Source organism: Lactuca virosa, chromosome 5 (assembly GCF_052849685.1).
Source record: "Lactuca virosa cultivar CGN04683 chromosome 5, Lactuca_virosa_CGN04683_v6, whole genome shotgun sequence".
Taxonomy (NCBI): domain Eukaryota; kingdom Viridiplantae; phylum Streptophyta; class Magnoliopsida; order Asterales; family Asteraceae; genus Lactuca; species Lactuca virosa.
This window is the reverse complement of record NC_136430.1, coordinates 19457652-19473753: the sequence shown is the minus strand read 5'-3', so window position 1 is coordinate 19473753 and position 16102 is coordinate 19457652. Positions and strand designations below refer to the sequence as shown.

Sequence of the window (16102 nt, the reverse complement as noted above, 5' to 3'; positions counted from 1 at the left end):
CACAAACTTACGGTAGTAACCCGTAAGGCCGAGGAACCCTCGTAGTTCCCTAATGTTCTTGGGTGTTGGCCATTCTACCATAGCACGGATCTTGGTCTCTTCAGCTGCAACCCCTTCTTTAGAGATCTCGTGCCCCAGGTATGAGAGCTTAGATTGGCCAAATTCACATTTCTTTAAGTTCAAATACAGTTGATTCTGTTGGAGGCACTACTAGAAAAACATAAATAGAATACGGTTGTTTACCAAAATAGAGTACGGGAGAGCATCCTGTATTATATTGGGGGTGTATTAGATTAGGGCCATAATAGAATCTCTACAATACTTCCACATATAATACACACTTTATTCCACATATAATACACATCATTAACCGTACTATATTCCAATTCTCTTTTCCACAATATTAATCGGTACTCCAGCAACATTAAACAAACCAACAAAACTAACAAATTACATTGTTAATGAGCCATCCATTGCATTAATGAGGAAACAAAAATATAAAGTGAATCAACTATGTCATTCCAGTTCATGGGTGTCAATGATTTTTGGTGGAATGCTCTTTTGAAAGAAAAAGAAAAAGAACGCATCAAGATTCACCAAAATATGAACAAATTGCAAAAAAAATTTCAAGTTGATACGGAATTATTAACCTCAAGAGCCCATCCAATTAATGTAGGTAACATTGCTAGCATGTTTGTTCATATCAAGATCAGATCTCCTGTTAAAATATAAAATAGTGTATGTATAGTCACCACAAGAATAGAGCTTATAAATTACAACAAGTCCTAGTCTTGAATATTCAGCAAGATCTTCAAGTTTTGCTATTTTCTTCAGACTGTTATTATTCTCTTCAAGAAATGCTAATCTAGAGTGGAAACCAAAAACTCAAAACTGTAACAACAATTTTAGAGATTTTAACTTAAATAATAGCAAAAATGAAGGCTGTGATACCTGAGTGTCCTGGGGAAAAAAACTAAGTATTCTCCTTTGACATCATCACTGACTTTATGCATTCTTCTAGTATCCTCATTCATCATCACCTGTTTGCTGCAAATTTAATCATTTAGCTAATAAAGAAACAAACAAAGGAGGTAGAGAAGAAAGAAATTTAAACCCATATGAGATGCAATTTCCTCATAATGGCTGTGGCTGTGGTGGTAAATCCATCAGTAGAAAACCCAACACTCTGAGCATGATTACCTCCAACCTCCTAAAAAGCAATAGGAATTTTCAGGAAAGGCTATTAGAGTAACATTAAACTAAACACGTGTAGTAAGATACTAAGTTCATACATATGTACAAAGAAGAGGGAAAAAATCATACGAATAGTCATGTTCAGAGATCAAATTTACATGGAGGGTATAACTGGTACCAGTAGCCTGCTGTGCAAAATTTCGGGTAAGGAACAAACAAGCAACAATAACAAAAGATGTCATACATGGTGGAATAATGGCACTAACTTGTTGCTGATGTTGGGGAAGGGCCTATATTGTGTTAACTATGACTTTGATTTCCGTTAAGCATGTGAGTCCACAATATTAAAAAAAATTAAATAAAAAAACAATAATCATGTGGATATAAATAAATTGTGAATATTGAACACATACATCTCAAAACAATACCTTATATTCATAATAGTTGCATATATGGGCAAAAGTAATGTTGACAAACTTCTCCCTGAAGATGTCATACATGATATATAAGCATGCTAGCAGTAATCTCAAAATGATATCTGCTAAAGGCTAAACTCATATACAAAACGAAAAGATTATGGATTCGTAAGTATCATACTACTTTTTTAGTATGATAAACAACATAAAGCATTCATTTTCAAGATACATGGATGCTAAAATAGAATCACTTTTAAATGTAAAGTTGGGCAACAATGCAAGGATTTGGGAATAGTAAACTATTAAACAATCGTATATTTGCAAAATTACCTTGAAAAATCATCAAAACACAATGTTTCATACCAGGTAGCTTCAGCATAGGTGAGTCATTGTCAGTTAACCAATATTTCGGCATTCTAGAATCAATCTCTGCTGATTGCACTAGAAATTGTCACCTCAACCTAATTAAATCAAAAAACAAAAGGAAAATAATAAGAACATGAACAATCATCAGAAAAATTACCTCCTCAGAAGATATTGTTCTTTTATAATTTATATACTCCATCGCCTAATTTGAAATTTAAAGACTTCCTAAATCCATTCAGTTGATCATGATTGAAAAGGTAAGTATCAGATTCTGAATCTAGGTAAAACAGAATATGAATAATCTGAATCAGGCATTACATCGAACACATTATGTGCAATTACAAACCACAAGAAAATTATACAAAATAGGAGAGAAATGAAAGGATATAGCCATATCAGATAATGATTCACAATAAAGATTTGAAAACAGACTAAAATTACAAGAAGAAGGCCAATTGAAACACTAGAAATTTTCAGAAAATTATCGATAGAGGAACATATTAAAAAGGAGATGAAATATCCAGGGGCATTTGTACCTTCTTGACAAAACTAGCAAGGGAATAGGAGGAGTCACTGGCTCGAAGATGATGATAGTCTCGTGGTCATGGTGACGAGATGATGAGTGAACGCTAACACCCCGCTCCTCCCGAGTTCAACTTAAGGAAGTGGAAAGTAAGAGATAATGATGCTTCTTTCATTACAGTAAGGAAGTGGAAGGAAACTTTCTCTTCTAACTTTCCTTTGGATTTAACTTTCCTTCATTTCTCTCCCACTCGGAGCACAAATGATAAATTTGTTTTCCTTTCTTTTCTCTTTTTTTCTCTCGTTACTTTCTTTTATTTTCTCTTCTTTTCTTTGCTACAACTCGGGAGCCGGGTGTAAGAGAAGTGGTGAAGTCGTGCAAATGAAAATATGAGTGCTCTGGAGGTAAAAAAAAAATAGAGCATATTTGGCGATCATTTAAAAAAACAGGCGGACAAAAAAACAAAAATATAAAATCGTATTAAAGTACGGTCAAAATACACAGCCGTACTCTATCTTGTGTATCGTTTTTGCGATTTTCTAGTAGTGAGGATTCCCAAGGCGGTGGACAAATGGTTCACATGCCACTCTTCTGTTGGGCTATAGATAAGAATATCATCATAAAACACCAAAATAAATTTCCTCAAATAGGGACGAAACAGATTGTTCATCAGCGATTGGAAGGTTGCGGGCGCATTCGTGAGGCCAAAAGGCATGACCTTGAACTCGTAATGGCTATCATGGGTCTAAAAAGCAGTCTTGTGAGTATCTTCCCATCGGACCCTAATTTGGTGATATACGGACCTTAAATCCAATTTACTAAAGATGTTAGACCCGTGAAGTTCATCAAGAAGCTCGTCGATCACGGGGATTGGGAATTTATCCGGAATGGTTGCTCGGTTTAGGGCTCTGTAATCCACACAGAATCTCCAGGATCCGTCCTTCTTTTTCAGTAAGATAACCGGACTCGAGTAAGGGCTGTTGCCTGCTTGAATTATCCATGCTTTAAGCATTTCTTTGATCTTCAACTCTATCTCCTCCTTTTGAAAATGTGGGTACCGATATGGTCTCACATTCACCGGGCTGTACCCTCTTTGAGTACAATCTGATGTTCAATGTGTCTTTTTGGTGGCATACCTTCTGGTTCGTGAAACACACTCTCGTATTCCTTCAGGACCAGTTGTAAAAAAAGAGGAACCTCCTTTGTGTTTGTCATACCTGTTTCAAGGTTGCTTAGCTCCACCATCACTCCCTCTTTTTCTCTTTGTAGCTCTCTTTCCATGGATTTCATCGAGATTAGAGAGGACCCGAGAGATGGGTCACCTGTTAATCTGACTTGTTGGTTTCCTACTTCGAACTCCATAGTCTGGTCCTTCCAGTTGGTTCGGGTCGTGCCTAATGTTTCCAGCCATTTCATCCCAAGGATCATATTCGAGCTTCCTAGCCTTAAAGGAAGAAAGTCTTCAACAATGTCGATGTCTTGAAGTTGAAGATTGACTCCCTGGCACATCCCTCTCCCTTCCTTTTTGTCCCCTGTTCCCATTTGGACCCCATATGGTTCGGTGTCGGTAAGTGAGAGACACAAGTTATCAACCACTCTTGTTGAAATAAAATTATGTGTAGCCCCTGGATCAATTAGGGTTACTACCTGCTTACCCCCAATCAATTCCCTTATCTTCATGGTCTTAGGGGATGTCAAACGCGCTACATAATTAAGAGAGACTTCAACCATCGCAGAATCCGAAACGGCTTGGGGTCCTTCTGTATCTTCTCCCCCTATCGGTTCTTCTTCTTTGTCTTCCACCAGGATCATGTTCACTTGAACCTTGCATTTGCGCCCCTTGTGTAACGCTCGTAGATCAGGGCTAGCCAATTTAGAGACGATAAGCGTCAAAAATGACTTTTTGATAGAAGATTATTTAGGGTGAATAATCAATCCTAACTAAGTTGTAGTGGTCGTTACAAGGATTCCGGATATATAAAGAATGTCGAAATCCGAGTTATAACGAAGAAGTTATGACCTGTCGAAGTTTCGCGACAGAACTGGCACGACACAGCGCGACGTAAATAGTGAATTTACTCGGAAGTGCTTTTTAGCCTTAACGATCTAAACGAAAGTCGTAGAATACGTTAAACCGAGAGCGTGCATAAAAAGAACGTCCAAATCTGACTTCGTATGAGGAAGTTATGATTTTTCTAACTTTCAGCTTAGCAGTATGCAGCCCGAAACTCGAATATGAGATCGAGTGATTTCTAGCCGAAACAATCTAAACGAGAACCGAAGATCTCGTCGATAGTAGTGCAACGGTAAAAAGACAGACGAAAACTGACGTCGGATGAAGAATTTATAACGGAGTTTTCCTGTCCCGACCTACTAAAAATAATATAATAAAAATTAAAGTCAAAATTAGCCGACGGAGTCTAAACGAGAGTTGTAGAGCATAATCTCACCTACGCGTGGATATAAATAACGTCGAAAACGGAGCTCGTATGCGAAAGTTATGAATTTCTGAAGTTCGGGGCGCGAACCCCAACACTGTGTCAGAGTTCACGACGTGAAAAGGGGGTTCACGACGTGAACTCAGTGCTGGCGTCTTCTGGAGCCTGACAGACTGAACATCGCGACTACGCACCTGATGACGTCCAAAGCCACGACGTGAAATGATGGTTCACGACGTGAAAACTGAATTTTCAGCCCTATAAATAGAAACCGAAGGCAGCCGGTTTTGGTTGCTAATTTCTCAACCTCTCTCCTACTCTACTCATCTTTAAGCCTTCTTTTAACCCACCCCCCCCCCCCCCGAAGCCCCGGTATCATCCCCGATACCCGAAGCGAGTCCCGACGCTCCAAAGATCCCGAGAAGAAAAGAGTTTTCTAGCCGAAGCTCTGCCCGCGAGAAGCCCGGTGTGTGAAGATATCCCGGTTTCACCGAAGAATAGTACTTGAAGGGCCGTAATGTTGTCCGAGCATCGTCTAATCAAGTGAGTGTGTAGTTAATTTCTTCTAACACATATATATGAAGTGCTTGCCATGAAATACGTGCTATGTGTTATGTATATTGTTTGTCTATTTGAAATGGGTGTGGAATTGATGTTTTATGCAGGTTTTAAATGATTTAAACTGTATATGTATTTATATCTACGAAAATGTTGGGTAGAATAGGGGTAGATGAAATAGTTGGTGTGTGATGAAAGATGGTATGAGTAAACCTTGGCGACGATGTGACTTCGTGCCTATTGAGTAAACCTTGGTGACGATGTGACTTCGTGCCTATTGAGTAAACATTGGCGACGATGTGACTTCGTGCCTATTGAGTAAACCCTGGCGACTATGCGACGTAGTGCCTATTGAGTAAACCCTGGCGACTATGTGACGTATAGTGCCTATTGAGTAAACCCTGGCGACTATACGACGTAGTGCCTATTGTATAATCCCTGGCGACTATGTGACGTAGTGCATGTCGTGTAAACCTTGGTAGCAATGGACTTTGGATAAATTCCTTAGGTCAATCCTTAGGAATGAATGGATGAAGGATAGTTGATTCTTAGGGTAAATCTGTAACGCCCGTAAATCAGGGCTAGTCAATTCAGAGATGATAAGCATCAAAAATGACTTTTTGATGGAAGATTATTTAGAAGGATTAATCTTAACCAAGTTGTAGTATATGTCTCAAGGTTTCCGAAAATATAAAGAACACCGAAATCCGAGTTATAACGAAGAAGTTATGACATGTCGAAGTTTCGCGACAGAACCGGCACGACACAGCGCGACGTAAATAGTGAATTTACGTTAGAGCGATATTTGGCCTTAGCGATCTAAACGAAAGTCATAGAATACGTTAAACCGAGAGCGTGCGTGAAAAGAACGCCCAAATCTGACTTCGTATGAGGAAGTTATGATTTTTCGAAGTTTCGGCTTAGTAGTGTATTACCCGAAGTTCGAATATGAGATCGAGCGAGATTTAGCCAAAACAATCTAAACAAGAATTGAAGATCTCGTTGATAGTAGTCCAACGGTAAAAAGACAGACGAAAACGGACGTCAGATGAAGGAGTTATGAATTTATAACGGAGTTTTCCTGTCCCGGCCTACTAAAAATAATATAATAAAAATAAAGTCGAAATTAGCCAACGGAGTCTAAACGAGAGTTGTAGAGCATAATCTCACCTACGCGTGGATATAAAGAACGTCGAAAACGGAGCTCGTATGCGAAAGTTATGAATTTCTGAAGTTCGGGGCGTGAACCCCAAGGCTGTGTCAGAGCTCACGAGGTGAGCATTAGTGACTCACGAGGTGAACAGATGATGGACGTCTTCCAGGGCAAGTGGCCATGACAAATGCAATGACGTATCGAGCTCACGAGGTGAATATTAGAAACTCACGAGGTGACCCAGTTCACGAGGTGAATATTAGAAACTCACGAGGTGAACTCAGAAAATTCACCCTATAAATAGAAATCGAGGGTCAGCCGATTTTGGTTGCTCCTTCTCATCTCTTCCACTCCCGATACTCTCTCTAAGCTCTATTTTAACCCCCCGAAGCCCCGGTTTCATCCCGAGACCCGAAGCAAGTCCCGAAGCCCGAAGATCCCGAGAAGAAAAGAGTTTCCAAGCCGAAGCTCTGCTTGCGAGAAGCCCGGTGTGTGAAGATATCCCGGTTTTACCGGAGAATTACTACTCAAAGAGCCGTAGTACTGTCTGAGCATCGTCTAATCAAGTGAGTGTGTAGTTACTTTCTTCTACCGCATAGATATGAAGTATTTGCTATGAAATATGTGCTATGTGTTTATACGTTGTTTGTTTACTTGAGATGGTTGTTGAATGAATGTTTTATTATGGTTTTTAAATGATTTAAACTATATATGTAATTTATATCTACAAATATGTTGGGTAGAACATGGGTAGATGAAATAGTTGGTGTGTAAGGAAAGATGAGTTTGAGGATGAGACGAAAGATGATATAGGTCGTGAGATGAGGGTGACAGGTGAAAAATGAGTGAAACCTTTACCCAAACGATGACCCCCGTCATTCAGCAGAGTAGGGATGACAACCACGGACTATTCTAGACAGTCCATTGGAACACTAGCAAGCTCGCAACTTGTAGGTGTTGTGGACTTGATGTTCACCGGTGTACTCTAAAAACCCTGGCAGCTATGGATTTAGTGCCTTATATAAATACAATGGTAGCTATGGAATTAGTACTGTGTAGATGAACAATGGTAGCTATGGAATTAGTACTGTGTAGACGAACCTTGGTAGCTATGGATTTAGTACTGTGTAGATGAACCATGGTAGCTATGGATTTAGTACTGTGTAGATGAACCTCGGGCAGCAATGGACTTTGTGCCAATTCCTTAGGTCAATCTTTAGGAACGAATGAATGAAGGATAGTGGATTCTTAGGGTAAGACCTTAAGAAACAAAGAAGATAATGGGGATGGGTAATTGGATTGTTTGTTTGATGATTAAATATAATAATTATATTACTGTGGGTTGAAAACCCTACATGCTCACCAGGCTCCCAAGCCTGACCCACTCAGTTTTCTTTGCATTACAAGTAATGGCACAAGAGTATAAGTTGGTGGACTTGACGAGAGATTTTGGATTATAGATCAGTAGTTATAAATAACTGTTGTAAGGTCTATTTTATACTGTTTATGCTTTTGGTCTGTATCGGAACATGACATCCCGAGATTTTATTATTTAATGAAAAGTACATTCTCTTTGAGAAATGTTTTGATAAAGTTTTATCATATCTTGTTTGGGAACAAATTCCGCAACCGTTTTCTTTAAAAGATTACTCTGATTTTTAAAAACAAAGCATAAACAAATCGGTCTTTTCTGGCCGTGAAATTGGGGATGTCACAAAATCCTTAAGAAATAAAGGAGATATGGGGATGGGTAATTGGGTTGATTGTTTGATGATTGAATATAATAATTGTATTATTGTGGGTTGAAAACCCTATATGCTCACCAGGCTCCCAAGCCTGACCCACTCAGTTTTCTTTGTATTACAGGTAGTGGCTCAAAAGCATAAGTTGGTTGGCATGACGAGAGATAGTGGATTATAGGCCAGTAGTTATAAATAACTGTTGTAAGGTCTATTTTGTTCTGTTTATGCTTTTGGTCTGTATCGGAACATGACATCCCGAGATTTTGTTATATAATGAAAATGCATTTCTTTAAGAAATGCTTTCATAAATTTTTATCATATTTTGTTTTGGGAACAAATTCCACAACCGTTTTCTTTAAACGATTACTCTGATTTTAAAACAAAGCATAAACAAATCGGTCTTTTCTGGCCGTGAAAATGGGGATGTCATACCTTGTGCCATTTATCGTCGCACTTGTAGCACAAACCCTTAGCCCTTTTTTCGATGATTTGGGCTTCCGTCAGGGGCTTGTCTTCAACGTTCCCATTTCACTTGAAAGAATTCCCAAATCGAGACCAGGTACCTGTTGTTGGAGATGAAGCAGTGTTGTTAAGAGTGCGAGAACCTAATTGAGCAGGGATTCTCGGATTTAGGATACCAAACCCACTGTTCTGGTTGGATCGATTCTTTTCCTCTATCTGTTGGGCTAACGTGAAAGTGTGGCCCAATTTCTCAAGCTCCCACATTCTCAATTTTATTTTAATCGGAGATTTCAGCCCATCTACAAAATTACCCAAATCGACTTGTTCAGTAACGCCTTCCAGGGGTGCCGAAAGTTTGATGAATCTCCGGACGTCTTCCTCCGTTGTGCCTGTTTGATGAAGCGTTGACCACTGCTCGTATAAGGTACCACAGTGGATTGGTCGAAAACGTCGAAGGAAGACGTCTTTAATATCTTCCCAAATGGTTATCGTTTGTTGCTTACTAGCCCATCGGAACCACGATAGCGCATCTCCGTCCAAAGAGAGAATCGTTGCTTCGATCCTCTCTTCATTTATCAACTGATAAATGGCAAAATACCTTTCGGCCTGTAGAATCCACCCATCGGGGTCATTGTCATCGAAGGTGGGCATGTCGACCTTCCGATGTTTGTATTCAAACCGACCCCTCCCTTGATTTAAACCTTCGAACGACCCAAAAACAAGTTCTGGTCCTCCCCTGTGGCCTTGTTAGACCCGCTAGGTCCTAAACCCTCAGGACTGAGTTTCTTGTCCATGGTAGTAACGATTGGGGAGTTAAGACCGGAGTTAAGAGTTTCAGCAGCTTTACCTCGTTCTATCTTATCCACCTTTCCAACCAGAAGGTCCAGCTTCCTGATGATTTCGTTCTGCATGAGTTTGTTGTCCTCCGTTGCTCTGGCTTGTTGTTGATTCACCAGCTTTTGTTGCTGTTGCTCCTCCCTGATGTTCCCCAAGCTTTCTTCCACAGCTTCTAGCCTCTTCTCCAATGGAGCAGTGTTCTTTTGGGGTCCTACCATGTCTCTGATACCAAATGTTAAGCACAACTCATACAGAAAATAAGAGAAACTAACAACTCGTGACCAAGAAACTCAAATGATATTGATAAACTCCATGCTTTCGAGAGGTAAGGAACTCTCCAAGATAGTTTACACTATGTAATTCTTTCCTAACTAACACTACTACACCCAAGAGGTTAAATACTAAACCAAAAGCAAAAAGGAAATATCGCACAGCCACCAAATGGTCCCAGGGACAGAGCTGGCACAAGAAAGATAATGCTCACAACAAAAACAAAAATGACCAATCAAGAAAAAGGAAATATTCCCCCACGATTCAAGATGTTGATTACCTGATTGGGCTTGTCCCAGTTTTGGGCTTCTTGTTTCTTCTTTGATACACCAAGAATGGTTTGGGCTTATCATAATCAAATCGAATTTTTAAAATGTTAGAATATTCTAATATTTTACTAAAATTTGTAGATATGTCAAAAAAATATTCTAATATTCTACTTGAATTCTTAGATTTGTTAGAATATTCTAATATTCATTTTAGAATTTTTTGAATGAGTATAGTTTAATATTCTAGTAGAAATATTCTAACATTTTAAAATTTTGATTGAAATATTTACAATATAATATTCTATTAGAATATTTCATTTATATTTTGAAAAAAAACCGTAATTTTTTTTTATTTTTTTTGGATAAAATTATATTAATTTTTTTTTCGAAAATTTTCATTTATTTTGCATTTTAAAAATACTTTTTTTTATCTCCAAAATGAATGGTTAGGATTGCGTCTCAATATGTCACAAATTATGATGGTTTCATATATATATATATATATATATATATATATATATATATATATATATATATATATATATATATATATAAAAGTGGAACTAACGAAAAAAACCATTAAAAACATCTCAGTTCAACAAGAATGTTGAAAAAAAAACACTTAACATAACAGCAGAAGGGTATGCTTGAGCAATTAATTAGTAGATTCAATAGGTGTATTCCAGTCGAAAACAATAATGGACGAAATTTAAAAATTAAATGATGAATGTAATTTACTTGCAGAGAATGAGAACATAACGAGATGATTTTAGTAAAGTCAAGCTGTTGATTTTAAGTTACATATATTTCGACTTTTGTGCTAGTCGAAGTGTTTTTTTTTTAAATGTAAAAAGCGGTGTTTATAGCTTTTTTTTTTTTATTATTTTGAACCGGAAAATACAAATATATAATCTAGATCTAAATTAACACATAATTTCACCTATGTCGATAACGAGACTTGAACCCTCGACCTCAAAAAGGGAGGACATCACCTGATACCGTTGGATACCGCTGGGCTAGAAGCCCCGGTGACGTTTATAAAAATGATTTAAAAATGATTTAAACAATGGACAGGACCGACTCTAGAGATAGAGGTAGGGCCCCAACTTTACAGCTAATACTATTAATATTTATTTATTAGTATATAATATTAAAGCACAAAGGCTTTAAAGAACATAATATTTTTGCCTTCTTCTGTTTTGTCCACATAAGTTTCATGTTTTTTCTTTTGCCCACACTGGTTTTTAAAGGTTCTACTTTTCATTTGTCCTTTAATTTCATCTACAAATTTGGCCTCACTTTGACTTTTGACTTTCCCTCTGACTACCTTCATGGATATGTGTCCTTGTAGAAAAACATGGAGACTCCACGTTTCTTCCACCGGCAATAAACACCCTCCGCTTCTCCTCTCTTTCTTTTGAAAGAAATCGAGACACATCAATTTCTAGATGTCAACCGATCCGTCTTCTTCTTCTTCTCAAAAATGCCCTAAAATCGTTATCTTGAATTTGAAGATTAGTAACCATGGTAGTCTCCAACTCCGTCTCACAGGTGTTCCTCGAATTATCTTCTGGGCTTTAAAGAGAAGCCCATGAACTTCATGAAAATGAGGTGCAGTTGCAGATATTGTATCTTCCATACATCGAACAACTTTCTTGTAAGGGCTTAATATTTGATCGTGATCCTTGGCACGCAAAAGTTGAGAATCAAAATTTTGTATTTTGATCAAGTTTTAACCCAAAAAAGCACATAACATGTCCATAAAGCACCAATTTAAGCCTTCTAGAAAATATGGATGAATGACTTTAGTGATTAAGAGATTAATGGATAAGATCATGCTTCATGAGGTCATTAAGAACTTAGGTTTAGAGGTTTTGTCTTATTGAGATGTCTTAATGGATAAAGTTGGAAACTTTATCCATCAAGGCCTTGGAGGGTATCAGATATGAGCTTTTGGAGCTCTTAAGGATTAAGGAAAACAACCTAATCAATTAATTTGTTTAGACCCAGTTCCCATGATGTGGCCTTTTGGCCGCCACTACGTGGCGACTGGGGATCAGCCCGACTGTTTTGGCATTTTGTGACCACGACGTGGCCACAAGGAGGCTACAATGTGGAGTCTTGTTGATGATAAGTATTGAACTTGACTTTGACTTTGACCGTTGACTTTTGGCATGGGTTGACTTTTGGTCAAATTTCTAGTTTTAGAAGGTGGACTTAGGGTTTACCTTGTGTGGTTTATTAGGAGGTGTTTAGCACCCATTTGTTGGCTGTGGGAGCTATTAGTTGTGGAATGTGTTGGCAATGTGAGTCTTCTTACTATACTATGTAGGATGTTAGTGTTGGATTAGATGAGCCCATAACTATTATTGGTATGTACTTGACCCGAGAGTAGCATGGTCCATTTGGCTTGCATATCATCAGGACAATTTGTTAGGATGGACTTTTGAGAGAAGGTTATTTATGGTTTATTAATATATTATAAGTTATAATATATTAATATGAAATCATATGTTTTAATTAGTATCGATCAATAATTAATTTGGAATTAATTTAGTGATCAAAAGAGACTAATTAAATCTATGGGGACTAATTATGATAATTAGTTATATTTATATGTGTTGGGCTTATGATCCATGTTGGACCAAGTTTATGTATGGGTACATAAAGAGTTGGGCCACATGAACCATGGATCATAAAACCCATGGGTATGGATTATGGGTTATACCCATGACCCTTGGAATCCTACATATAAATAGGTTACTCCATAGCCAAAATCACAACTTCTTTTCTTAGAGAAATATGGAGGTGTTTTGGTGCATGGAATGCTCTCTCAAGAGCCACCTTTGTCCTAGGTGTGTTGTGATTCCATTTGAGGCATTTCATACTATTGGTGCTAAGCTCTTAAAGGCCAAATACATCAAGACTTCAAGCCACATAAAAGGTATGTTTCCCTAACTAGTATATTATATGGTTTATGTCAAATGAATGCTAGTTATAGGTTTAATGCCTTGGAAACCATTTGCATGTATAATTAGTGAAAACATAGATCCAAGGTATTCAGGGTTGTATGTGCACCATAGGATGTTGTATTATACCAAAATCCAACAGTGGTATCAGAGCCATGGGTTGTTTTCTATTATAGTTGCTGCAAATGTATTTTTTTTCAAGTTGAAGGAAAAAAAAAAGAAAAAAAAACATGAAGTTTGTCAAATTTTATGATAATTACTTGATTTTATGAAAAACTAATTATTTATAAAATTTGAGTCACTTTACTACAAGAGTTGAATTAGGTCAATTTATTAAAAGATTGAATGATATGATTATTTTATTTGTTTTAAAAGTTTGATCTAAATGGTTTTAAGGAGTTACAAATTTTGTCATAAAATTTTGGAACTCAAAAGTTTTTTTTTAAAGTTATGATCTTAAGAATTTTGAAACTTCCATAAGTTATGGATGTGAAATGTCTCATTTATTAACTCTTTAGATTATGAATTCCAAGAGTCTTCAAAGGATAATTGTCAAAGTTTCAAGATTTGTATTAGTTTATATGATTATCTAATTTCTTGAAAATTGTTGATGTGAATTATCTTTACTTATGAGTTTAATCTAGATCATAGAAAAATTATTTGATTATTGTGTTAATTGGAATATTTGATCTTAATGGTTTTTATGAACTACATAACTTGTCCTCAAGTTATGGAAAGTGAAGAGTTTTTCTTTTTAAAGTGTCATTAAGTCTCATAGGTTATGAAAATAGAAGAGTCACTATTTTTAATGTCATCATTAAATGATTTAATGTCTTCCATAACTTGTCCTCAAGTTATGGAACTTGATTTTTTTTTCATTAAACCTTAATTAAACTCATAAGTTATGAAAAATCCAAGAGTTTTGAAAGGTTTCAAAACTTGTCCTCAAGTTTTGGAATTTGTAAAGTTACCCCCCATGTATACTTTAATTCCAAACTAGACCTTAGAATTTTAAAAGTTTAAAATTCAACCCTTATACTATTATTATAATTTTAATTATATAGATATGTATAAGATAAAGTCAATCTTACCATTAGTAGGCCTCATTCACAAAGCCGGTCTATAAGGGGGTATAAGGTTACTGCCTATAAAATGGCAGTTTAATGGGTGTCCACTCTCACCCACCGCTTCCTTGACTGGTGGAGGGTCGTTAGCCGAACGGGTAGGATAAAGACTATAATTCTCCCTTCATTAAAAGTATAATGATAAATACTAAGTAACTAAACACTTATAAATTCCCAATCTTAGTTACTTAGGAAAATGTGAAATGGTGCTAACCCATGAAATTACACTTTGCACCTTTGTTAAGTCGTTAGTGGAGCGTGTGTGGTTAACCGGCACACTAACATGGGACTGACAATGTGTGGCGAAGGGTAACTTAAGTTTATCATAGATTGGTGGAGCGTGTGTGGTTAACCGGCACATCAATTAGGTGATAAAGTTGAGGGTACCAAGTCAATTTGCATGGTTATTCACACCTTGTTTGTGATCCTCGGCATCCCAGTCACAAACTTGAGAGGGCACAATCGAGATTCAAACATGCCATTGAAAGTTCAATGTATCTCAAAAGATCTAGGAGTTTCAAATCCAATTAAAACTTAATTATATTTCGTTTTCATGGTGGAAATTGGTAAATCGTCATTTACCTACCTTCAACTATTTTATAGCTTGGATTACGGCATCCCTCTTCCGGTTATAAATAGGTTGTTGGATCCTAGCCTTAATATTTCATATTGGGTGTTATATTAAGGACTTTAAATCAACTAAACTTGAATTTCTCCCATTATAGTTGTCTAGTTCAGACAACTATGGTCTTCCCAAATCTTTAGGAACAAGCTTTCCTATTGAAGATGATATCCCACATGGCAATCAAGGTGAAAGATTAATCCCTTTGTTGTGCATTAATGGGACTGGAAATCATGCTTCACTTCCTCCACCTCCTCCAATTATTCTCCCTATCCCATAAGTTCAAATACTTGAAAAGTTCAAGGTCACTCAATCCCTATTGGCAAGCCGGGAGAGTCGGGTGTCGAAGTCTCGAGGTAGCTGGCTGTTGACTTGGTTCTTCAGTCACACCCTGATGACAGATCAAGACATGACCCTTAATGATCTTACATATTTGCTTGATGTTGCTAAATTAGCAATGATTTGGGGCACTGGTAAAGCAAAATTTGATTGGAAGATCAACTTCCCAAACTTCCATGGACAATGACAATGGTAACATTAGAAGTCCAGAAAAGCTTTTCTCTTCCCAATGGAAAGGGATCGACCATGGTCAAGTCATTTGACCTAATGGTAAAGAGAAAGGATAAGTCTGAGATAGTCTCATGTGCCATTTCCAAAGAGTCCATATGTTTCTTTTGCCAAAAGAAGGGGCTTTGGCTGCGAAGCTGCCAGATTTACCTGAAAGATCTGGTAAAGTCAAAAGTTTGACTCTACTTCAGGTAAAGTCCATTGTGTAACTCTATTAAGTTCCTACTTGGAGATTCTTATTACATGATGTGACTGGGTCACATATTGATGTCTTAAGAGTCAAAGAAAGGAGAGGAAGCTTAAAGGAAGTATATGCTGATTCTGATCGCGAAGATGGATTTCGGTCGCATGGTTCGGTGATCAAAATTTTGGGCTGTTACTTAAGGAGTTATGATATATATTGCTTAGGAATATATAACAACAAGGTTTTCATATGGATTGTAAGGATAAGAAGTTTTTCCGCAAAGTTTTAAAATAAAAGAAAAAGGTTTTATTTTTATTTATTTTAAGTATCCTTACAATGGTATTTGTGAAAAATTGTTGCTTATATGATTCCATTAAGAGCAATATTGGAAAATGGATTTGATTCTTT

At 37.1% G+C, this 16102-nt stretch overlaps 1 protein-coding gene and 1 long non-coding RNA gene across 7 annotated transcripts; both read right to left on the bottom strand.

Annotated features, from left to right (window-relative positions):
- Positions 1–639: 639 nt before the first annotated feature.
- LOC145111528 (uncharacterized) lies at positions 640–2702 on the bottom strand. Of its 6 annotated transcripts, XR_013710302.1 has the most exons (7): positions 2513–2702; positions 1941–2071; positions 1623–1677; positions 1461–1504; positions 1324–1382; positions 952–1210; positions 640–865 (listed from the first exon to the last, which is right to left on the bottom strand). It is a non-coding gene; the product is annotated as an uncharacterized LOC145111528 (long non-coding RNA). The 6 variants fall into 6 exon arrangements; XR_013710300.1 differs by having other exon boundaries at positions 1461–1677; XR_013710301.1 differs by having other exon boundaries at positions 1324–1379; positions 1461–1677.
- Positions 2703–8918: 6216 nt separating this feature from the next.
- On the bottom strand, positions 8919–9503 carry LOC145111055 (uncharacterized). Its single transcript, XM_079047351.1, has one exon. It carries the CDS (start codon positions 9501–9503, stop codon positions 8919–8921), a length of 585 nt encoding a protein of 194 aa, XP_078903477.1.
- Between the last annotated feature and the right edge of the window lie 6599 nt (positions 9504–16102).

Coding starts and splice junctions, on each gene's coding strand:
- LOC145111055 (XM_079047351.1), bottom strand. CDS start 9,503: ATGCCCACCTTCGATGACAATGACCCCGATGGGTGGATTCTACAGGCC.